Source organism: Mytilus edulis, chromosome 1, assembly GCF_963676685.1.
Source record: "Mytilus edulis chromosome 1, xbMytEdul2.2, whole genome shotgun sequence".
Lineage (NCBI taxonomy): Eukaryota > Metazoa > Mollusca > Bivalvia > Mytilida > Mytilidae > Mytilus > Mytilus edulis.
This window is the reverse complement of record NC_092344.1, coordinates 8981891-9008027: the sequence shown is the minus strand read 5'-3', so window position 1 is coordinate 9008027 and position 26137 is coordinate 8981891. Positions and strand designations below refer to the sequence as shown.

General features: G+C 33.0%; 1 protein-coding gene across 2 annotated transcripts in view; it reads right to left on the bottom strand.

Moving 5' to 3' along the window:
- LOC139523287 (exosome RNA helicase MTR4-like) overlaps positions 1-26137 on the bottom strand; it is a 53067-nt gene that overhangs the window by 6650 nt on the left and 20280 nt on the right. The window contains exons 16-24 of one of the 2 annotated variants that reach the window (XM_071317164.1): positions 18945-19016; positions 15563-15688; positions 15091-15201; positions 11596-11688; positions 10791-10886; positions 10205-10368; positions 7565-7727; positions 5881-6043; positions 5307-5411 (exon numbers count right to left, since the gene is read on the bottom strand). In XM_071317164.1, coding sequence (XP_071173265.1) covers positions 5307-5411; positions 5881-6043; positions 7565-7727; positions 10205-10368; positions 10791-10886; positions 11596-11688; positions 15091-15201; positions 15563-15688; positions 18945-19016 — 1093 coding nt within the window. Of the gene's footprint in view, positions 1-5306; positions 5412-5876; positions 6044-7564; positions 7728-10204; positions 10369-10790; positions 10887-11595; positions 11689-15090; positions 15202-15562; positions 15689-18944; positions 19017-26137 lie in introns of both variants that reach the window. The other variant, XM_071317157.1, reaches the window with a different exon arrangement.

Genomic DNA, 26137 nt, shown 5'->3' with positions numbered 1-26137 from the left:
GATCAAGCTAACCAAGAGTTACAATTTTTATTAGATTCTTCTTCAAAGTGTAGATTATATAAGTATGTTGTAACCAATGTAGTTTGGCAATTTTATTTACAGAAATGCATTCCTGTACTTTTTCGTAAATGTATAACAAGGATTCGTTTGTCTTCACATAACCTTTGTATTGAAACTGGACGTTATGTTGGTACTAATAGAAATGAAAGAAATTGTATTTTTTGTGATTTAGGAGTAATAGAGGATGAATTTCATTTTATCCTTCAATGTAGTAGATATACTGATTTGCGAAAAAAATATATAAAAAAATATTACTGGTCTAGGCCATCAACTTTTAAATTAATAGAATTATTGTCAGGTGAAAACACAAAACAGCTTTGTAACTTGGGAAAGTTTATACATTTCTCTTTTAAATTAAGAAACAGTTTATTGTAATAAAAGATATTTTGTATTGATGAAACTTCTGACGTCACCTATTGTTTATTATGCATATTGTTTATATTGTTTGTAATATGCCATATGTATATGTTACAGTGAATTTGTATAATCAGTGATTATGTAGAATCCCTGAAATTTTCAGGGATTACGTAGAATCACTGGCTAGTTTAGGGATTTTATATAATCACTAAAATTTTCAGGGATAATGTATAATCACTAGAAAAAACGTCTGGGATTCTACATAATAACTGAAATGAAGAAATAGTTTTATTTAGAAAGAAAATGAATAAAATTGAAATTATTTATTCTATAAAATCACATAAAAACATCATTTTAAAGTAACATAAATTGCCAAATTTCTTAAAATGTTAGGCACACTACATGAAAATGTGAAACACAATATAACGACACGCCTAAGTGAAATAAAGTGTTCAGTAAAACATCTGAAGATACCCCCAACAAAAGATGGGAATTTGCAACCTTGAACCGGTTTGAGCAAGAAAGATACCATGTTTTGTAGTCAGGCGATATCCTTTTTTAGACTTTTTTTAAACAATTGTCATTATGTTTTTCGGGTTTCCCTTCAACGAGTCCTTTTTTACCATGTGGAATTGCTATGAGAATATTACACCAAATGCAAGCTTCCTCTAAAATTTGTTTCTATGTGTCAATCCTAAGTTCTGCCTGTTTTTCCTACATTTAGATGCCTAAGTTCATACAGTTTGAATGTCTGGTTCATTTAAGGGCATATCCAACAGTTTCAGGGGAGGTAATATCAAACGTAACCGTCGTCTATTGTTTCCCGTAACTTAACGTTGTTTCAACGACGTCATAACGGAATCACCATTGGCTATGGCCGTCTGGCAAGGGCGGTTTCTTTCCTCAAAGGAAAGGGCACGGCGGGAATCGGCAGAAAACTCATACAGAATATTAACAGAAAAAGAAGTCAAATCTTAAAAGATGTTGTCCACTTGGTCCATTATAAAAGAACTGCAATTATCTTTATAATTATAGACCATACTCACTTAAGTTTCCGTTTTATTAGAATTATCTTCAATATACAGTACAGTAGAGAACAACAAGAACAAATGCGTGATAATTTATTTTTTTCATTAGAATGCAACACAAATTGTAATTAATTCTTTATCAAAATTATCCGAGATTTTGTCATTTAGGATAGAAAACTCAAAGTTTGATTTGACTTGAGAAAGATTAAAAAAATTGGTCTCTTGAGAAAAATAAAATACGACATAAACTAACATGTATTATTGCATCTATCATCTAGCTTTGCGTTGCGAAAAACGACACTGTAATAAAAAAATGAAATAAGAAAACATTGTAATATATAAACTGACATACAAGTAAAAAATATCTGTTTACTTATGTATGAGGAAATAAATATAATTTAACAAACAAATAAAAAACGGTGTAAATCTTGATGTAAGTCTTGACTTATAACCAACCCCCTCTTAAAACCAGCGGTTCCATAATAGGATAGGGAAAAAAAACAGCCATCGAAATATCATAATCCAAAATTGGAGGGGGGGAGGGGGGCTAATAGCTTAACTCAAGATTTTGATCATTATTCAACTTTATTCTAGTACGGCATACGTTTTACCGCTAGCAAACCCTTTATCTTAATGTATCAATCATTTATTCAGATCCACTTTAGCCTCGTCGTAAATATGCGTGATATATTTGCCACTGGAGCACGGGAGCAATCAATTTATTAATTGCATATAGTGATGCATAATCATTAGTTCTCAACTGATAATTGTCTTAACAGTTTTCCAGTTTTGGTAAAAAAAAAGAATATCTATATTTTATTTTTAAACGAAAATTTTAGAATTTCTTTCCGCATCTTTCTTTTTGAATTTATTTGTTTGAATAATCAATAATAATATAGTTATATAGTAGTCTACATCAGTGGTTACATTGTATGCAGCAAAACTAGGTGGAGTTTATTCTCAAGTTATTGTTTTTCTGATCTGTTTTGTAAATTAGAGTTTTTTTTCATGACATCTACAACAGTCTGCAAATGGCGCAACAGGTCAGCTGTGTTAAAATCAGCCATGTGACTTATTTGAAGATTCATGTGACATTTGTTGTTGTTAAGAGATCTTATTCAAGGTTTGGATATCCCTTGAACCATTTATTTAGATGGTTTTTTAAACGTAAAGATGCACGAAACTCTCACTACACTATGCATAAGATATACGACATTTTTATTTCGACTAAACGAGGCTGTAAATATAATTGTATACATCCGAGCAGCTAAACGGCCGCACCCAATTATAGCAAAGATATACTGTCGGAAGTGAGAAGTCCAGAGATGTGAATATTTCTATATCCTGTCCAATCAATCCTTTTGTTTTGAAATTGTTTTTAAATGTATATACATTAATACGACAGCAACCGAACGACACATATAATTCAAAACACTAAGAGTCAACATACATATTTTTGTAAAAGCTAGAAGCCTATAAAGAATAAAAAGCCCAAAACTGCAACATAAATAAATAACACAGAGTCAGTGAGTTTTTAGACAAGTGTTTGGTTGCAAAATTTCACTAGCTCTTTATTAATTTCGATATCTGAAATTAAAGACGGTGTAATATAAATCAGTGTAAGAAAACACTTCATTGTAAAACTAACTGAATTGTCATCTCGTCCATATACTAGTTCATTATAAATAAGAAGATGCGATATGAGATATGAGTGCTATCGAGACAACTATCCAACAAAGTCACAGTGTATTTTACATTTGTCTGCCGTCGCACTGCCTTTGAAAAATTAGCGGGGAAATATAACGTTATTTCCCGAAACGTCTTAATTTTTGGCGCAATTTGTGAGGCTTACGGAAGGGATTTAGTAAACAATATCATATTTCTCGATTTTTCTCAAAAACGAGTACGGTGACAAATATTTTTCAAAACGTTATAACGTTCCATTTTTTTCAAAGAATAACATATCTTACTTTGGCCAAATCGACACCGTTAGAAATATTTTAATAAATTAAAAATGTGCATTTCAAATGTTCATTTCTTGCTGTTGTTTGGGTCCATCATAACGTTTTGGCTTTATATTGAGTAAGAATTAATGCTTTAAATGGTAAAGTTAGATTTTTCTAACCATCTTGAATTATTTTGATTTAATTTGAGCCCCATTATAAAAGTATATGTTGATTAAAAAATCATACTTAATTTTTCTAAATAAAAACCGTATTTTACTCCAAAATTGCAAAAATGTTCAATTTTCAGCAGTATTTTTTGAAAAAACGAAATCGACGACTAATATTTTTTTTGGCAAAATTTGATTCTCTGTCAATTGAAGAATGAAATATCTTCAAGGGAAAAAATTCTCACCGTCAAAAATAAACTGTTGGATATGCCCTTAAACAAAAAAAAACACACAAAACAGATGTTCCATAATCTTCTTCACCATTTGCTTTACATGTATCACAAATAACATGCTTTGTGGATTTAAAAATAGAGCATAAATAATGCCGTTAGTTTTCTCGTTTGAATTGTTTTACATTGTCATTTCGAGGCCTTTTATAGCTGACTATGCGGTATGGGCTTTGCTCATTGTTGAAGACCGTACGGTGACCTATAGATGTTAATTTCTATGTCATTTTGGTCTCTTGCTGACAGTTGTCTCATTGGCAATAACACCACATCTTCTTTTTTACCTGAATATTCATTTGACGCTGGCTTTTAATAAACAAACAATACATGTAAAGCTATTGCTATAAAGGGAATGTTGATATTATTAATTTTGAAGTCTTCAACTTTATCTCGAAACCCTGTGTTGGTTATATCTTTTAGATCATCCTCTGTGTTTAAAAGCAAAATTATTTCATCTGGCAAGGAATTAATGAAAGAAAAAAATATAATTTGTCTATATATATTATTTTTTTTATCAAACAAAGGATCATTAAATTATTCATAATCCCTGAAATCATATTAGGGAATTTGTAGAATAATTATTAAAATGTTCAGTGATTATGTAAAATCACTGGTCATTTTCAGGGATTATATATAATTACTAATGATTTTAGTGATTCTACATATTCCCTGAAAAATCAGGGATTCTGCATAATCCCTGATTATACAAATTCACTGTAACATATACACTGTACATGTACTTGATTATACTGATGAGCCGTAAGGCTCAAAGTTAATAAAGAATTTAGAATTTATTGAAAAATTTTATTCATTGAATTTTAATTCCCAAGTGATTAACATATCTTTTTGTCTTCTCATAAGTAATTATCAAGGTATGAATTGGTGAACAAAGGAATTGTTGTGAGTTATACATCAAATTAGACTTGAAATGAGCTTGAATTTTAACTAATAAAACACTTGCTATCATTAAACATTATTATCACATGTAGAATGTGCGCTTTTGTAGATATATACCATAAAATGGATAGGAAAAAAGGAGGTCCCTGTATACCGTTTTTAACACTAGAAAACTGGGGTGTACACTGAATACAGGGAATACCCCACTTTTCTTGACTTGAGCCTTACCTGTTGAATTTTGTAAAAATTCAATATAGAAAAATTATATCAAGAAATAAAATAAAATAATTGGCCTACCTACCTATCCATACCCTGACAACCTCAGTCGGGGGAGGGGAAACAAAGATATTTTTAATGTTGGCCTAGTGCCTAGAGAAAACCACTGACCTTCGATGAAATCTGACAATCCTAGCCAACAGGGATTGCCCATTTGGGTTTTGTGAAAAATTTCTATTTGGTAAGCAATTATAATGTGTAAAGACCTCACATATACCTAAACTATTATGTATTATACAAGTAAAATTAATCATAATACACAAATAAAGTAAGTAGTTTTTTGCTTACCTTCAGCAAATTTATTTTCTAGCTCTGTATTACCAATAGCTTTAGAAGCTTGACACATCTGTCTTAAGGTTTCCTCTAAGCGTCTCATACAACGGATTATACTGCCTAAACATCAATTAAATTCTTAATTAACAATAAATGTATATTTCACTAAGGTTGTATGTCTTACAAATATAGTGTAATTCACTAGTAAAGTAAAACCAGTACAATCTTTCTAAACTGAATTTTGCAAAATGAAAATCTGTCTTAGAAGAAGTGTTGTAAAAGACAATGAATATATTAAGTAAAATCTTTTGTTAACCAGACATCTGACTAATCATTATATAAGTTCAAATCCCAAATTGGTAAGGAAAGACAAGCTTCACTGTGCATGTGTTTTATGGCAGTATGCACCAACAAAATATCTACTGCCAAAGAGAATTATACCTTTTAAAATGAAGCTTCACATCAATTTATTATCAATCATTTTTAACAATATTCTTGTTTAAAGATGCTCATTTCTTCACCCCTTATAACTTGATGATGACTAAAACAGTGAAAAAATCTATTATAAATGTATTTCATTAAGACTTGCCTTCAAATACTTCAGTCATTTTACAAATCTGTCCAAAGGTACATCCATTACACCAAGCATTTACAATATCCATCATATGGGGCCTGAATGATTCTACATATTGTTCCTCATCAACATCAATCTTAGCTTCCCTACTCACTCGAGCTATTCTTCTGGCAGTATCCTGTATGAAAAGAATTCTATTGTTAAGATATTTGTCTTATCAATTTGAATGTATACTTAAGAACAATCAGAGTATGCCTGATGTTATTTAATCTCTGTTATCTGGCATACATACAAGAACTTTCAATTTTGAAGTCATGATTTATGAATATAAAGTTAGATTAGTTCTGCATAATGTGATGGCGCAAATTTTTTTCAACCATCATTATTTTGGAAATTAAAGAACCTTAGTGAGCATGCTCACATACCCCACGTCCCCACATTGTCATTGGAGAAATTAAATAAGTATAAGAAAAAAAAATTGTATAAGAAAAAATACTGAATAATAATTTCCTGTCAATATACACATCTACATAGTATTTCCTTATTATCTACAAAATTTCATGAAATTCTGTTGTGTGTTTTCAGAGGAGTTGAGATGACAAACTGTTGCAGAAGTACATTGAAGCAAATAAGTTCAAAGGGGCATAACTCCTAGAAAAAAAATTGAATCGTAATTTCCTGTTGATATGCACATCTATGTACTATGTCCTTATTATCTACAAAGTTTCATGAAATTCTGTTGTGTGGTTTCAGAGGAGTTGAGATGACAAACTGTTGAAGTAGTACCTTAAAGCAAATAAGTTCAAAGAGGTGCAACTCCTAGAAAAAAAATTGAATCGTGATTTCCTGTCGATATGCACATCTACATAGTATGTCCTTATTATCTGAAAAGGTTTCATGAAATTCTGTTATGTAGTTTCAGAGGAGTTGCGATGACAAACTGTTGCAGTAGTACATTGAAGCAAATAAGTTCAAAGGGGCGTAACTCCTAGAAATAAAATTGAATCGTAATTTCCCGTCAATATGCACAACTACATAATATGTCCTTTTCATATAAAAAGATTTCGTGAAATTCTGTTGTGTGGTTTGAGAGGAGTTGCGATGACAAACTGTTGCAGTAGTACATTAAAGTAAATAAGTTCAAAGGGGCGCAACTCCTAGAAAAAAAATTGAATCGCAATTTCCCGTCAATATGCACAACTACATAGTATGTCCTTATTATCTGATAAGGTTTCGTGAAATTCTGTTGTGTGGTTTGAGAGGAGTTGCGATGACAAACTGTTGCAGTAGTACATTAAAGTAAATAAGTTCAAAGGGGTGTAACTCCTAGAAAAAAAATTGAATTGCAATTTCCTGTCGATATGCACAACTACATAGTATGTCCTTATTATCTGAAAAGGTTTCGTAAAATTCTGTTGTGTGGTTTGAGAGGAGTTGCGATGACAAGAAACAGGACTGACGGACTGACGGACGGACAGACTGACAGACGGACGGACAGACTGACGGACGGACGGACAGACTGACAGACGGACTGACGGACGCGTCAAAAACATTATACCCTCCGCAACTTCGTTGCGTGGGGTATAATAAATAAAAACTTTAAAAGGGAACTAGCAAATTTTTTATTTTATCCAATCATCTAATATAAATTTCATAAAAGTTTAATACATGGCATTCTTATGTCATACTAGTTACTTACTTGCATGATTCTTAGAGGCCCTGACAATGTTTCTGTTAATTTAGGCATTTCATTGGCTTTCTCATCAAACACAAAACAGCTGACTAAAGCACAACATTGCTGTACAGACAGATCATTAAATACACCATTAAACAACAACTCTGTCATCAACAACTCATCACCACTGAAATATAACAATAATAGATTAGATCGTTGGTGATTTAACACCACTTTTAAGCACCGCATTTAGGCTATTTCGCGGCGGCTAGTTTTTATTGGTGGAGGAAGCCGAAATGCCCAGAGAAAACCACTGACCTTCAATAGGAAAACTGACAAGTTGAGTGCAACCGCACAAGGGAGGTTTGAACTCACAACCTCAGTGTTGACTGGCTAGTGATTACAGTAGTTACTACTTAGACCACTCAGCCACCCCTAGTAACAATAATAATATTCATGCTACCAGTAGTTGATGAATAAAAGTATTAAATTTAGATGTCTTATGCTTAACTTAATTTGAACAATATTTTATTAAATAAATATTGAATTGTCTTTAGGCTGTTAGTGTTAAGGTTTCTGTCTCAATGGGACAAACCTCTCATTTCCTTTTATTTTTATATAAATATAATTAAAGATAGGGCCAAAAAAAAATATATGTCTGTTTACGGTTATATGACCGACCCTATTTTGAGCGCCGACCCTAAACCATTTTATTTCCATCATAAAGTGAAAAATTAATAGAACTTGTGTCAAAAGCGAAGTAATGGTTGCCAATAAATTTAATCAATTGCCTGTTCACAATCGTGAATATGACAGCTGTTTTAAGGAAACTCGCGACTCGTGTAATGAAATAAAAACTTTGCCACCATTTTTTTCCAATCAATAACCAAGAAAAATAATCCAATCATTAAAAATATGGGTAAACTCAGCCCATGGACAACTCGGACCACAGCATGACAGACCGCACAACTCAAAATCATGACCCAAAAAATAAAATGGAAAAAAAATAATAAAATAGAAATACCGACCTACCTACCCTATTTATTTTGATGATGTAACCTTAAACAGACATATATATTTTTTTGGCCTAGAGAAAAAGAAGTCCATATTATCAAACTGGAAGGAAGTACTGAAAATATGTCAGATATATCTCAATATCAACAACTTTGTAGTCATTTGCATACATAGTACTGTAAGCTATCACAAACTTGTAAGTATACATTTTTTAAAGTTTCACAAAATCAGCTATTTCAAAATTTTGCATATCATGACAACAAAACTAAAAGGACCCAATTCAAGTACAGTAGACTCCAGCCAATCGGATACCCAAAATGTCAGCTAAAAATATCTGATTATCCAATATATTCAATTAGACGATGAATGTATATTCATTGAATATTCTGCCATTATAAGTAGATCTAATCCTGAGATGTTACTAACCCTGACAATTGCTTAATATGTGAAAGGGCTGGAGGATTGATGGAGTGATTTGTATCAGTTACATCACCACAATGTTTGCATAAAAAATTATCAGCTGATTATGTAATGATTAAATTTGTTTGCACTTGCAGTTCTTAAAGCCTATATTTATTAAAATAAATCAAATGTCCTGAAATATTGTAATTGTTATAATTTTAATTCTTTAAATAATCAAATTTAAATTTATGAAAATAATTATAATTGATAAAATATTATTGCATAAAGTTTACATTTTTCTGAAGACTATTTATGTTTAGGTCATGGTTTTAGAGGCTTCTTCACAAATTTGTAAACAAACCAATATGGCTGCCATGACATGTGATTATCTTTGCACATTTGAAAAAAATACTCTGACAAAAGTCAGATTTCTCTTGTCAAAAGGGATTTATATTCATATTGCAATAAATCATTCAGAAGGAGGTACATTCAGTTTAGATTGTATTTCTCATTCTATGAGCATTTAGAGTTTAATCAAAATTCTCCCAACATCAACGTACTGCTCTTGTCAACTGAGTCTTGCATAATTTATAAATAGATTCAAACCATTTGAAGTAAAAGGGCATCTAATTCACATGACAAAGGAAAACAATGAATAAAGACAACAATTTAATAAGAAATAGATCTTTTTTATTTATTAAAAACAAAATCTTCTTGTCTGCAAGATAGCAAATTCGTATTTTCCGGGTCCATTTCCTGTCAGAAAAACATTGAAAATATCCGATTGTACATGGTTTTTAACAAAATTACCTGAATATTCTTATCCGATTTGCCAATATATTTTTTTATCCGATATTCGATTACACGATAAAATTAACATTAAACATATAAGGAAGGGTTTGGTGTTTTGAAATAATATTACAATAGCCGATATATTAGTTTAGCTGATATCCGATTAGGTGGAGTCTACTGTATTTTCATGGATCAAGCTTTTTCAACTGAGCAATATTATTCAAAATTAATTAAATTGTTGGAAACAGCTCTGATGAAAATTTAAATTTAAATCATGAATAGTTTCTCATGTACAGTAGTGTTTTTACAAGTTAGAGACAAATTTTTATGTTCTGGTAAAACTATAGTAAATTCTTTGGTTGTCTGTTTAATGTTGCTTTCTTTTCACACTTTATCTAACACTCAATACATAAGCAAACTTCTCATTTCTTCCTCATTATCATCTTTCTTTATTACCTGCTAATTTCACACGCTACTCTGCCTTTCATCTCTATAACATCTGATGCTGTACAGTATCCCAATCTTCTTAATACTCTCTTCCTACATTTCAATTCATCCATTTGTAACAAAGATTTCTTCTTTTTTAGTTCTGTCTTTATATTTTTTATTTCAGCACCAACCTTCAAAAATTAATTCTAACTTAATTGTGAGATTTTTATAATTCATTGCTTAATATATCAACTTATAATTTATCATTATTGGTCTTTCCTACACTTTTTTCCCTTCTCAGCTCTATGTAAGAAGGGTGACCAAAGATGTCTTGAACAACCCTAAAAGGTTGAAAATTTTAGTTTTTTTAGTAAAGTGTCTGATTTTCAACAACATATATTTCAAGCAGATTACATTTTGTGTGAGTGGCTCATGACCACCCTTTTTATATCATTGATCAACCACTGATAACACTTTGAACTAAAATAGTTGCATGCTTAACCATAAAGTTTTAATATCCATTTATTTGATCATATCTGACAGTAACAGTAAAGTTAATCTATATTATATGTAGTGAAAGAATACTTTTGAATGTTTGTTTTAAACAACTTACCTTAGCTTTCCTCTCAAACAGTTTGTACAATTCTGTTAATTTTGGATCTTTGTGTAAAGGATGGGAGTACATCCGATGTTCAAATGCCTCTATTTTCTGAAAAGAAATTTATCATTTAAAAAATATAAAAATAAGCACTCTACCATTAGACAATATCTTTACTGTAAAAAAAAAAAGACGCATATTATCTGCATAATACTGTGTTACCCCCAGTTTAAACTGGGTTTTGTGAAAGTCAATTTTCTATAAAATGTTTTGTGATTGTGTGTAGTTATTTCTTTTAACAATATAAGTCTTGTATTAAGATATTTGTCTTCAATTCCATTTGATGTAAAACTATCCCATGATTGTTTTTAAATTAAAACTTGCCGCAGTTAATGCATAAAATCAGATCACATGAAAACAAGAGGCTGTAAGAGCGACAGCAAACCAGATTTAATAACATTTATTTGTGTCCTGGCATTTTTCAATATCACAAGGACCAGAACTCCTGAACGGTAAAAGTCAAAATCGTCATTATTGAACTTGACCTCAATTTTGTCATCTGACAGTAACAACATATTTAAATTTGAAAAGCTTTGGTTGAACGGTTCATGAGTAAATACACTGACAGACTGGAAACACCATTTTTCAATCTTTCAAGAACCATAACTCCTGAACAGTAAAAGTCAAAATCGTTATTATTGAACTTGACCTCCATTTTGTTGTCAAAACCAACATATTAAAATTTTAAAAGCTTTGGTTGAACAGTTCATGAGAAAATGCACCTTGCTTAAGTTTCAACCAAACTACACTTAAAACCTACCTTGACACATTCTTTGAGACCTTTTTCTTTAATACCCATATCTTCTATAGGGTCTATCAATGGTACTCCATCCGGAAATCTTTTTTCCACTTCCTTTGTTAAATGAATTTATGGTAAGTTAATGAATTTTCATTTTCTAAAAGTGTATTGCCATAATGATAAGGTAATGAAATCCTGATGCACTTGAACTTGCTTCTGTATGCTTATCTCATCTACAAACTCCATAGTGGGACTTAAAGCAACAGTTTGATTAGTTTATTACAATAGAAAATTGTCTGTCCATTTGCTTCCAAGAATAAATATTTCATAGTGAAGTTCTGGCAAGCAAGTGAAAAATCTAAAGATCTTTGCATTTTGGTCAAATTTAGTACGAGCATGCTAATATAATTATAGGAATTCTTCAAAAATAAATTATTTTATTGTTTCTTTGTTGAAAGGTGGGAGTAATATAACAAAATTCTGAAATATGACACAAGCAATGTTTGGTCTTATACATGTAGGATTAAAGTAAAGCTATTAAAGTTATTTAGCTATTTTTTATACTTATTAGTATTGTGGCCATATTTATTTTGGATGAGCGTCATTCAACAGAGGTCAAAATATCTTAGAGGGTAGTAAAGGGGGGTGCTTGCACGAAAAAAATGTGAAATAAGCCATAGTTTCACGTTGAACGTAAAATAATTTCTTGAATGAACGTTGCACGAAAAATAAATACTTTTATGTGAACCTTTTGTGACTGAGTCACTGTCTTCCTTTATATATTAACTCTTTGTTTTACTTGATATTCCCGATTTAGTATACACATTTATGATACAGCCCGTAACAGAGAAGTGAACGAATTGATGTTTCTTTACCGTCAAAATTAGCTACGTTATCGACAAACTTAATTGAGTAGTGACCGAACTATTGGTACTTTAACGTTAATAAGATTGACAATGCTGACAAACTTTCATGTGTCGATAATCAAGTTAAAGACCGATAATATTGAAAATAATTCTAATAATATGAAACAAAATATGTTCATGACCATTTCGATTGGGCGAAAAGTAGTCATTTCTTCAAAGTCAGTTATGGAAGGACGTCTTGATAGTATTATTTCCTTTACAATTTTACCCAAAACTAAAAGAAATATACTGGTAAACAATTAAAAAAGTGTTTGATAGGAATGAAGTCCTTTATTTTTTCGGACTACAATGTGTACCGTATGTGTGATGGATTTGAATTCAATCAATAACTTTGAAATGTTTTCTCATATGTATACACAAAAGGGAGGACTGGTATTTGTACTTCTGTTAGAATATGTCTTCGTCCGTTTCACATGCCAAACTTTTTTCTAGTACAGTTTAAACGGGAAAATTTTGTTGAGAATTTTTTTTAATATGACAAAATAACGAGCACAACTATTTCTTGCAATGGCACACACAGATAATATATTTTTTAGTAAAAATCAGTAAAAAAAAATTTCTCCAAAATATATCATGGCCAGGACCTGACAGTTTTTAGCAGTGTACAAATGAAAATCGTCCGGAAAACTGCGCTTGCTGTCATTTTGAGGTATCTTGCAACATTTCATCTATTACCCATAAACAACATAGGTTCTCAATTACTAAAAAAAATTCTAAAAGATAATTTCAAATCAGAGTAAACATATTAACTTCCTTATATCCAGTCGAATTTGTCTATAGGTTACACAAAGCTGGTTCTTAAAACGTTTGTAACAGGGAAAACAATTTTCTTTGACTTGTAAAACATGTAGGGGAAACGGATTTCCTAACCATTCACATATAATATTCCGTATTTCTGATTTTTTGTTCGATAACGTAAATTATACGACTTTTTTATGACTACGTGAACTTGTGCCATTTATTATGGCTGGTCTTTAGGAAGACAATTTACAATTGTGCAGTGAACGGAGGCACTTATACATAACCTTATAATTCTGTTTGGAAACAAAAATAAATTCCCAATATATAAATTTACATGTATGAATATACATGTATTTTATGTCGTGTACATGATTGGAATTTGTAGATATAACTACCGCACAGAAAAAGTATCATGGATTTCGAGGCTTTCATATTCAAGGTTTTGAATTCTACCATTGTTGAAAACCTGTGGAGACCTCTACAGTTCCTTAAAACATCAACTCCTTTGTATTTCATAATATGTGTCATGAACAAAGACATAATGTTCGATTGAATAATGATTTCCTCGTAACAAATGATAGAAATTTCGGAGATCCTGTACTTGATCCTTTACCGTTAAAATGAAAATGCCAATGACAGAGGTTGATTATAAAAAATGTTTGACGATGTTAAAGGGGCACTAGCTGTCAAATTCATGGTCACCGATTTGATTCAAATTCTCATATTTGATTTATAACACTGTAAAACATTTATCCAAACTATCAAAAGTCTAGAATAAACAGTTTACAGAGTATGGGGTAGAAAATATATAGGTTCGTTTCGTGTGTATTTCAGTCCAGACGCCATCTAATTACCTATCGATTTGACCTCAGATGACCATATAAGCGATGTAAACAAAGATTTTAAAGATATGAATACATTAAACCAATACGTGCGATTGGATTTTTATAGGTCTGTTAGATTTTATTTTATAGAATCATTAAAAATAGATGTTTCTCATTGCTTTTAACCGTATAAGAATGATTATATGTGCATCGAATTAGCAATCAAATGATTTACCGTAGTTTCACTTTCATTGTTGACATTCTTTTTCTTTAAATAACCAGTACACGTACAATGCATGCGTTGTCAATCTCTAGCTAGGGGTTAAATTGAAGTTCACATGAATATGGATTTAAAGAGGTCGACTCATTCACTTGCAAGTGAATTACTAATTATCAATGTTTCTTGGCGTAATTTGACAAAATTGAACCTTTTTTGCTGCAAAAAGTGAAATGTTATTCCACTATTTCACTTTCATTATTGATTGAACAGAAAAAAATCAAACTTTAGATTTTTTATATATCTCGTAGCTAGTGCCCCTTTAAAAAAAACTTCGACTTCAACAATGAAAACTTACACGTTGGACATGAAATATTTTGTCGATGAAGAAAATTAAATTATGTCACTTCTGAAATAAGTTTGTCGATAACGTAACTTATTCTGACGGTAAAGAAACGCGAATTCGATCACTACTCTGTAACGGGCTGTATAATTGGTTTACGGCTTTTAAAAAAGTATTTCTTGACGATCCTTCCAAGTGTTTGAATTTTATTTGAAAAATACCGAGCACGCAAAATAAGACTTTGAAAATAACGATGCACGTAAAATTAAATGAGCAGAACACGTTGAACGAGGCATCCGTCTTGCACGACTGAACGTCAAATAAAAAAGTAAAAACATGTTGAACATGAAATAAAAAACGGCGATCACGTTGCACGAAAATAACCCTTTACCGCCCTCATCTTACAGAGGTCTTAAGGGTAGGTGAACTGAACATAAAGTTTGCACAACTTCTAAAATTTCTTACCTGTATTGACTTGAGCACACTTTGTCTGTTATCAAGGGGACGTAAATCTTGTGGTATATATAATCTGACAGCACTTATTTGTTGTATTAAATGGGACAATACTGGAATAACCTATAAAAGAAAATGCATACACCTTTTTTTCATCAGCAATTACTACATTTCCCTACAGACATAAAACCTATAAGTAATTTCGACATCACTTTCCTTTTTTACCAATTGCAGTAAACAACCCCCATCAAATCACCATGAATGTAAGCTTTACATTATAATTTGAAGTAAATTAGAGTTAAAATATGACAAGATGAACACAACTTTAACTGATACCATGGCCAATTAAAACATTGTCAACTATTCTATCACTTTAACAACATGAAATGATATCTAATATGCAATAGTTTTAAATTTCTAATGTAAAGAGTGTTTAATTTCCAACTTCAAAAAAATAAGATTATTCGCGAAATGAATTAGTTACCTGCATTTCTCCCTTTTCCCCAGCAGGACATGGTTTGATATTTGCTGAGTTCCTACTCCTCGCACATTCTTTAGTAAGATGTGCCAACACTTCAGCTACATATACAGGACCAGTGTCTGGGGTATTCTGGATAAAAATTGAAACATTATACAAACAGGAGTTAAAGATGTCTGCAACCTGACCTGAAATTTCTGCTCTTCATGAAAAAGAACCCGCTAAGTTCTACTGCTCAGCAAAATCTGGTATAGTGGAAATTACTTATTGTTTTGAATACAGAGATAAGATAAAACTCTATGAACCTTTTTAAAGTAAATTCTATTTCAGAATTGACAGAATTAGGGGCAGCTGAAGGACGCCTCCAGGTGTGGGAGTTTCGGTTCAAGTAGGATATACAGTACTATAGTTTCGGCTTTCATAATAAATTCATATGCATATGTATTCATGGGCAATAAAGGTATTTGAATTATACAACAACAAAAATTAAATTACTGGTAGACAGATTGACATGTCGTCAGGTTGACAATGTTAATAATGTAAATACTTTTATGGTTGACTGGTTGACAGGTTGACAAGTCGACAGGTTGACAATTTTAAAAATGTAACTATTTTAATGGTTGACAGGTTGACAAGTTGACAATTTAATATAATATAAAGTAAGTTATGGTTGACAAGTCGACAGGTTGACAGGTTGACAACTTGAAAGCATTTATAAAGTGTACTCACTAAATAGTATTATTAGTTACTGGTAGAAGTTGACAATTTCATTGTGAGAAATGGAGACTGTAAAAAACACAAGTGAAACTGCGAGCTACTGCTCACTGATGATACCCCCGCCGCAAGTGGATAATATTAATTGTGTAAAAATATGCAAGTGTTTGGTAAAAGGAAGTTGTCGAGTGATGAATCTGAAAACGCATCACACGGTATAGCTGACTTATATTAACCCTTAAACCAAATTTCAGAAATATCTTGTACAGTCGATTCCACTTAATTGCATACCGCTTAATAGCATAATTCGGTTAATTGCATACTTTTCTCCTGCACAGAACCATTTCCCATTCATCTAATGTTAAATTGTACGGTTATATGCATAGCCCCTCAAGTGGCATTTCGGTTAATTGCATAGAAAATAATCGCCAGCTAGATATGCTTATTTAAAACTGACGAGATTTTTGACCGGAAACAGCAATTTGGTAAGTATATTTTTCTTGAATGCATCATATTTTTTTTATATTATTTCACATTTATTTCTGTGTTATTTAAATAAAGTTTTAAAACAGTTTCTTTCGTGTTTATATGATTATAAAAAAGGCCTCGATGTGTACACAGGTAAAGTTTCCCATATTCTATTTTAAGCCTCGAGGTCATAAAGATGTCAATCAGCTGATTGTTGTAAAAACACAACCATTCTATGATCTTCTGTCTCAAAAGGTGTTAATTATTGATTGCATTTCAAACATTGCTCATAGATTACATGTTGGGTGTATTTTTAAAACAATAACGCCTGCTAATTATCGATCATTATCCAATATTTGGCATGGGGTGATCTACATTTATGTTAAATATTACAGGGCATTTATATATGGTTGAAGAATTTCATACATCAATCTTTCATTTTGAATATTTTTTGAAAAGAACATTAACTTTAAATTATTATATTTTCTCACTTTCAACACTCGTGTCCAGCAAATAACCCGTGCAGGGCCTTATTACCTGTTAGAACTGCTTTGCATACTGTATACGAAACTAACGAGGTTATTGTAACAGTGTTACATCACTGTGCAATCGGTAAATACTGCACATTAAAGGCAGTTCATTACACATTTATTGTATCAAATGATTATAAACTGTGTAGCATTGTTCAACAGTTTGTTTTAATCAAAGCGTAAAAATATAATTTGTACATCCGGGTTATAGAAACAAATCTATTTTTAGAACAATTTTATTTTCGTATCTCAGGTAAAGGAAAAGTCGGTACATAAATAAACTAAAACTAAATGTGTTTATAAACTTTATTGAAAGAATAAACAATGAAATAAAAATGCACAACACTAGACAAATAACTTTTATTAGAATAAATAATCATTCAATATGTTGTAAGTGGATTATGGACGTTCATCTTTCTTCAGGATTTCCTCTATCGAGGTTATTTGACTCCGTATTTTGGCATTTCGGATATAAGCATACTCCGCTTTATTGCATAATTTCGTCTGACAAATAGGCTATGCAAATAACCGTAATGTACTGTATTGTAGTTCCTGAGAAAAATGTGACGTAAAATTTTCAACTTGGCTATCATGTGTAAAATCAAACAAGTGTTCGGTAAACAGGAAGTTGTTGAGTGATGAATCTGAAAACGCATCACACGGTATAGCTGACTTATATCAAGCCTGAAACCAAATTTCAGAAATCCTGGTAGTGTAGTTCCTGAGAAAAATGTGACGAAAAATATTCATGGGACGGACGGACTGACTGACAGACTGACGGACTGACGGAAGGACAGACAGAGGTAAAACAGTATACCCCACTTTTTTTCAAAGCGTGGGTATAAAAAGTTTTGATCTGAAAAAATATGCCTCAATTGTAAAATTAAACCTGTCAACCTGTTAACCTTATAACTTGTCAACCTATTGACCTTAATTCTTATCAACCTGTTGACCTTAACTATTGTCAACCTTAACACTTGTCAACCTGTCAACTATAACACTTGTCAAACTGTCGACTTTTTCACTTGTCAACCTGTCAACTTATGTATATATAAACCGATTTACTTCGAAAATTTAACCGATTTATTACTCTGTTCTTCCGATGGAACTACAGTACCGTTTATCCTACTTGACCCAATTTTCTCGCTGCATTGAAGACATATTGGTGACCTTCTGCTGTTGTCTGTGCTATGGTCAGGTTGTTGTCTCTTTGACACATTCCCCATTTCCAATTTAAATTTTAGAAATAAATTTGGTGATGATTACTGTACATCTATGAAAGGTTGCCCCAAATATTTTGTATCTCTCTGGCTGCTACCTACGATTTGCTTGAGAAAAAAATTGCTCAGTAATCCATAAATTTCTCAATAATGAAAAAAATAATGTAATTTCTAACAAAATTTCCACTACAATATCATGAAACTACTGTTACTTGTTATATACATATTCATACAGTATAATATTCATTCTCATACAATTCATATGTTTAACCAAGAAACATTATTTTTCCTGTCATCATTGTTTTACTAACAAGATCTGTGCAAATGTTGCTGTTCTTAATCTAATATTGTATCCTTATAGATTGAATGATTGTTGCTCACTTAAGGTATAGTGTATATGTAAATTTAGGGTATATACACTTCCCCCAAAAAAGATAAAAATAAGACAATAACTACCTTGGTCTGGTTCGCCTTCTTCTGAATATTAACTACAACTGTCCAACCAAAGTCATCTTCTCCATTCTTGATCTGTTAGATAACAGAAAAAACTAAAGCAATTTTTTCATATCATATCAAGACCTATTTTTTTTAAAACATTTTACCGGAACAGCCCAAGTCAAAAGTCATACTGTAAATTCAGAATGATTGCGATGTTTTTATCATTGCAAAAATTGCGACAGAGTTATAATCGCAATAATTTAAACTCGAATTTTGAATTTTTTAAATGAATTATTAAACAGGATTTTTCTTAATAGCGCAATGATTAAAATTGCAATAATAAATGCATGCAATAAATTCTGAAGTTACAGTATTTGAAGCTCCATACGGAGAGACCCCTCCCTTCAATCAGCCTTAATTTTTAAATAAACTTGTTCAATTTTGCAAAATAAATATTTAAGGTATTATTTCAAATAACCAAAAAAAAAAAAAGATTTTACAGAATTTATTTTTTTTTTTTTTTTTTTTTATTTTCAAACATTTATTAACCAGTCAAAAGTTTATAGCGAATCTGAGTATTAAAACTGATCTTTCACAACCATAATACATTTTCTGAAGTTCTGTTTCTATTTACAAACAACTATAACCATAAATACAAACCTTCACCTGTCTACCAGGCTGAAGGAACTGGAGTAAATAGTTTGGTTTCTGTATAAATGTCAGTAAATCATTGCCAGAGTTATCTAACTTACCTTCACTAGTCTACCAGGCTGTAAGAAGGGGAGTAAATAGTTTGGTTTCTGAATAAATGTCAGTAAATCATTGCCAGAGTTATCTAACTTACCTTCACCAGCCTACCAGGCTGTAAGAAGGGGAGTAAATAGTTTGGTTTCTGTATAAATGTCAGTAAATCATTGCCAGAATTATCTAACTTACCTTCACCAGTCTACCAGGCTGTAAGAACGGGAGTAAATAGTTTGGTTTCTGTATAAATGTCAGTTAATCATTGCCAGAGTTATCTAACTTACCTTCACCAGCCTACCAGGCTGTAAGAAGGGGAGTAAATAGTTTGGTTTCTGTATAAATGTCAGTAAATCATTGCCAGAGTTATCTAACTTACCTTCACCAGTCTACCAGGCTGTAAGAAGGGGAGTAAATAGTTTGGTTTCTGTATAAATGTCAGTTAATCATTGCCAGAGTTATCTAACTTACCTTCACCAGCCTACCAGGCTGTAAGAAGGGGAGTAAATAGTTTGGTTTCTGTATAAATGTCAGTAAATCATTGCCAGAGTTATCTAACTTACCTTCACCAGTCTACCAGGCTGTACGAACGGGAGTAAATAGTTTGGTTTCTGTATAAATGTCAGTAAATCATTGCCAGAGTTATCTAACTTACCTTCACCAGTCTACCAGGCTGTAAGAACGGGAGTAAATAGTTTGGTTTCTGTATAAATGTCAGTAAATCATTGCCAGAATTATCTAACTTACCTTCACCAGTCTACTAGACTGTAAGAACGGGAGTAAATAGTTTGGTTTCTGTATAAATGTCAGTAAATCATTGCCAGAGTTATCTAACTTACCTTCACTAGTCTACCAGGCTGTAAGAACGGGAGTAAATAGTTTGGTTTCTGTATAAATGTCAGTAAATCATTGCCAGAATTATCTAACTTACCTTCACCAGTCTACCAGGCTGTAAGAAGGGGAGTAAATAGTTTGGTTTCTGTATAAATGTCAGTAAATCATTGCCTAAGTTATCTAACTTACCCTCACCAGTCTACCAGGCTGTAAGAAGGGGAGTAAATAGTTTGGTTTCTGTATACATGTCAGTAAATCATTGCCAGAGTTACCTAACTTACCTTCACCAGTCTACCAGGCTGTAAGAACGGGAGTAAATAGTTTGGTTTCTGTATAAATGTCAGTAAATCATTGCCAGAGTTATCTAACTTACCTTCACCAGTCTACCAGGCTGTAAGAACGGGAGTAAATAGTTTGGTTTCTGTATAAATGTCAGTAAATCATTGCCAGAGTTATCTTACTTACCTTCACCAGTCTACCAGGCTGTAAGAACGGGAGTAAATAGTTTGGTTTCTGTATAAATGTCAGTAAATCATTGCCAGAATTATCTAACTTACCTTCACCAGCCTACCAGGCTGTAAGAACGGGAGTAAATAGTTTGGTTTCTGTATAAATGTCAGTAAATCATTGCCAGAGTTATCTAACTTACCTTCACTAGTCTACCAGGCTGTAAGAAGGGGAGTAAATAGTTTGGTTTCTGTATAAATGTCAGTAAATCATTGCCAGAGTTATCTAACTTACCTTCACTAGTCTACCAGGCTGTAAGAAGGGGAGTAAATAGTTTGGTTTCTGTATAAATGTCAGTAAATCATTGCCAGAGTTACCTAACTTACCTTCACCAGTCTACCAGGCTGTAAGAAGGGGAGTAAATAGTTTGGTTTCTGTATAAATGTCAGTAAATCATTGCCAGAATTATCTAACTTACCTTCACCAGTCTACCAGGCTGTAAGAAGGGGAGTAAATAGTTTGGTTTCTGTATAAATGTCAGTAAATCATTGCCAGAGTTACCTAACTTACCTTCACCAGCCTACCAGGCTGTAAGAAGGGGAGTAAATAGTTTGGTTTCTGTATAAACGTCAGTAAATCATTGCCTAGATTATCTAACTTACCTTCACCAGTCTACCAGGCTGTAAGAAGGGGAGTAAATAGTTTGGTTTCTGTATAAATGTCAGTTAATCATTGCCAGAGTTATCTTACTTACCTTCACCAGTCTACCAGGCTGTAAGAAGGGGAGTAAATAGTTTGGTTTCTGTATAAATGTCAGTAAATCATTGCCAGAGTTACCTAACTTACCTTCACCAGTCTACCAGGCTGTAAGAAGGGGAGTAAATAGTTTGGTTTCTGTATAAATGTCAGTAAATCATTGCCAGAATTATCTAACTTACCTTCACCAGTCTACCAGGCTGTAAGAAGGGGAGTAAATAGTTTGGTTTCTGTATAAATGTCAGTAAATCATTGCCGGAGTTATCTTACTTACCTTCACTAGTCTACCAGGCTGTAAGAAGGGGAGTAAATAGTTTGGTTTCTGTATAAATGTCAGTAAATCATTGCCAGAGTTATCTAACTTACCTTCACCAGTCTACCAGGCTGTAAGAACGGGAGTAAATAGTTTGGTTTCTGTATAAATGTCAGTAAATCATTGCCAGAGTTATCTAACTTACCTTCACCAGTCTACCAGGCTGTAAGAAGGGGAGTAAATAGTTTGGTTTCTTTATAAATGTCAGTAAATCATTGCCAGAGTTATCTAACTTACCTTCACCAGTCTACCAGGCTGTAAGAACGGGAGTAAATAGTTTGGTTTCTGTATAAATGCCAGTAAATCATTGCCAGAGTTATCTAACTTACCTTCACCAGTCTACCAGGCTGAAGGAACTGGAGTAAATAGTTTGGTTTCTGTATAAATGTCAGTAAATCATTGCCAGAATTATCTAACTTACCTTCACCAGTCTACCAGGCTGTAAGAACAGGAGTAAATAGTTTGGTTTCTGTATAAATGTCAGTAAATCATTGCCAGAGTTATCTAACTTACCTTCACCAGTCTACCAGGCTGTAAGAAGGGGAGTAAATAGTTTGGTTTCTGTATAAATGTCAGTAAATCATTGCCAGAGTTATCTAACTTACCTTCACCAGTCTACCAGGCTGTAAAAAGGGGAGTAAATAGTTTGGTTTCTGTATAAATGTCAGTAAATCATTGCCAGAATTATCTAACTTACCTTCACCAGTCTACCAGACTGTAAGAACGGGAGTAAATAGTTTGGTTTCTGTATAAATGTCAGTTAATCATTGCCAGAATAATCTAACTTACCTTCACCAGTCTACCAGGCTGTAAGAAGGGGAGTAAATAGTTTGGTTTCTGTATAAACGTCAGTAAATCATTGCCAGAGTTATCTAACTTACCTTCACCAGTCTACCAGGCTGTAAGAACGGGAGTAAATAGTTTGGTTTCTGTATAAATGTCAGTAAATCATTGCCAGAATTATCTAACTTACCTTCACCAGTCTACCAGGCTGTAAGAAGGGGAGTAAATAGTTTGGTTTCTGTATAAATGTCAGTAAATCATTGCCAGAGTTATCTAACTTACCTTCACCAGTCTACCAGGCTGTAAGAAGGGGAGTAAATAGTTTGGTTTCTGTATAAATGTCAGTAAATCATTGCCAGAGTTATCTAACTTACCTTCACCAGTCTACCAGGCTGTAAGAAGGGGAGTAAATAGTTTGGTTTCTGTATAAATGTCAGTTAATCATTGCCAGAGTTATCTAACTTACCTTCACCAGCCTACCAGGCTGTAAGAAGGGGAGTAAATAGTTTGGTTTCTGTATAAATGTCAGTAAATCATTGCCAGAGTTATCTAACTTACCTTCACCAGTCTACCAGGCTGTAAGAAGGGGAGTAAATAGTTTGGTTTCTGTATAAATGTCAGTTAATCATTGCCAGAGTTATCTAACTTACCTTCACCAGCCTACCAGGCTGTAAGAAGGGGAGTAAATAGTTTGGTTTCTGTATAAATGTCAGTAAATCATTGCCAGAGTTATCTAACTTACCTTCACCAGTCTACCAGGCTGTACGAACGGGAGTAAATAGTTTGGTTTCTGTATAAATGTCAGTAAATCATTGCCAGAGTTATCTAACTTACCTTCACCAGTCTACCAGGCTGTAAGAACGGGAGTAAATAGTTTGGTTTCTGTATAAATGTCAGTAAATCATTGCCAGAATTATCTAACTTACCTTCACCAGTCTACTAGACTGTAAGAACGGGAGTAAATAGTTTGGTTTCTGTATAAATGTCAGTAAATCATTGCCAGAGTTATCTAACTTACCTTCACTAGTCTACCAGGCTGTAAGAACGGGAGTAAATAGTTTGGTTTCTGTATAAATGTCAGTAAATCATTGCCAGAATTATCTAACTTACCTTCACCAGTCTACCAGGCTGTAAGAAGGGGAGTAAATAGTTTGGTTTCTGTATAAATGTCAGTAAATCATTGCCAGAGTTATCTTACTTACCTTCACCAGTCTACCAGGCTGTAAGGAGGGGAGTAAATAGTTTGGTTTCTGTATAAATTTCAGTTAATCATTGCCAGAGTTATCTAACTTACCTTCACCAGTCTACCAGGCTGTAAGGAGGGGAGTAAATAGTTTGGTTTCTGTATAAATGTCAGTAAATCATTGCCAGAGTTATCTAACTTACCTTCACCAGTCTACCAGGCTGTAAGAACGGGAGTAAATAGTTTGGTTTCTGTATAAATGTCAGTAAATCATTGCCAGAGTTATCTAACTTACCTTCACCAGTCTACCAGGCTGTAAGAACGGGAGTAAATAGTTTGGTTTCTGTATAAATGTCAGTTAATCATTGCCAGAGTTATCTAACTTACCTTCACCAGTCTACCAGGCTGTAAGAAGGGGAGTAAATAGTTTGGTTTCTGTATTAATGTCAGTAAATCATTGCCAGAGTTACCTAACTTACCTTCACCAGTCTACCAGGCTGTAAGAAGGGGAGTAAATAGTTTGGTTTCTGTATAAATGTCAGTAAATCATTGCCAGAGTAATCTAACTTACCTTCACCAGTCTACCAGGCTGTAAGAACGGGAGTAAATAGTTTGGTTTCTGTATAAATGTCAGTAAATCATTGCCAGAGTTATCTAACTTACCTTCACCAGTCTACCAGGCTGTAAGAAGGGGAGTAAATAGTTTGGTTTCTGTATAAATGTCAGTAAATCATTGCCAGAGTTATCTAACTTACCTTCACCAGTCTACCAGGCTGTAAGAAGGGGAGTAAATAGTTTGGTTTCTGTATAAATGTCAGTTAATCATTGCCAGAGTTATCTAACTTACCTTCACCAGCCTACCAGGCTGTAAGAAGGGGAGTAAATAGTTTGGTTTCTGTATAAATGTCAGTAAATCATTGCCAGAGTTATCTAACTTACCTTCACCAGTCTACCAGGCTGTAAGAAGGGGAGTAAATAGTTTGGTTTCTGTATAAATGTCAGTTAATCATTGCCAGAGTTATCTAACTTACCTTCACCAGCCTAACAGGCTGTAAGAAGGGGAGTAAATAGTTTGGTTTCTGTATAAATGTCAGTAAATCATTGCCAGAGTTATCTAACTTACCTTCACCAGTCTACCAGGCTGTACGAACGGGAGTAAATAGTTTGGTTTCTGTATAAATGTCAGTAAATCATTGCCAGAGTTATCTAACTTACCTTCACCAGTCTACCAGGCTGTAAGAACGGGAGTAAATAGTTTGGTTTCTGTATAAATGTCAGTAAATCATTGCCAGAATTATCTAACTTACCTTCACCAGTCTACTAGACTGTAAGAACGGGAGTAAATAGTTTGGTTTCTGTATAAATGTCAGTAAATCATTGCCAGAGTTATCTAACTTACCTTCACTAGTCTACCAGGCTGTAAGAACGGGAGTAAATAGTTTGGTTTCTGTATAAATGTCAGTAAATCATTGCCAGAATTATCTAACTTACCTTCACCAGTCTACCAGGCTGTAAGAAGGGGAGTAAATAGTTTGGTTTCTGTATAAATGTCAGTAAATCATTGCCAGAGTTATCTTACTTACCTTCACCAGTCTACCAGGCTGTAAGGAGGGGAGTAAATAGTTTGGTTTCTGTATAAATTTCAGTTAATCATTGCCAGAGTTATCTAACTTACCTTCACCAGTCTACCAGGCTGTAAGGAGGGGAGTAAATAGTTTGGTTTCTGTATAAATGTCAGTAAATCATTGCCAGAGTTATCTAACTTACCTTCACCAGTCTACCAGGCTGTAAGAACGGGAGTAAATAGTTTGGTTTCTGTATAAATGTCAGTAAATCATTGCCAGAGTTATCTAACTTACCTTCACCAGTCTACCAGGCTGTAAGAACGGGAGTAAATAGTTTGGTTTCTGTATAAATGTCAGTTAATCATTGCCAGAGTTATCTAACTTACCTTCACCAGTCTACCAGGCTGTAAGAAGGGGAGTAAATAGTTTGGTTTCTGTATTAATGTCAGTAAATCATTGCCAGAGTTACCTAACTTACCTTCACCAGTCTACCAGGCTGTAAGAAGGGGAGTAAATAGTTTGGTTTCTGTATAAATGTCAGTAAATCATTGCCAGAGTAATCTAACTTACCTTCACTAGTCTACCAGGC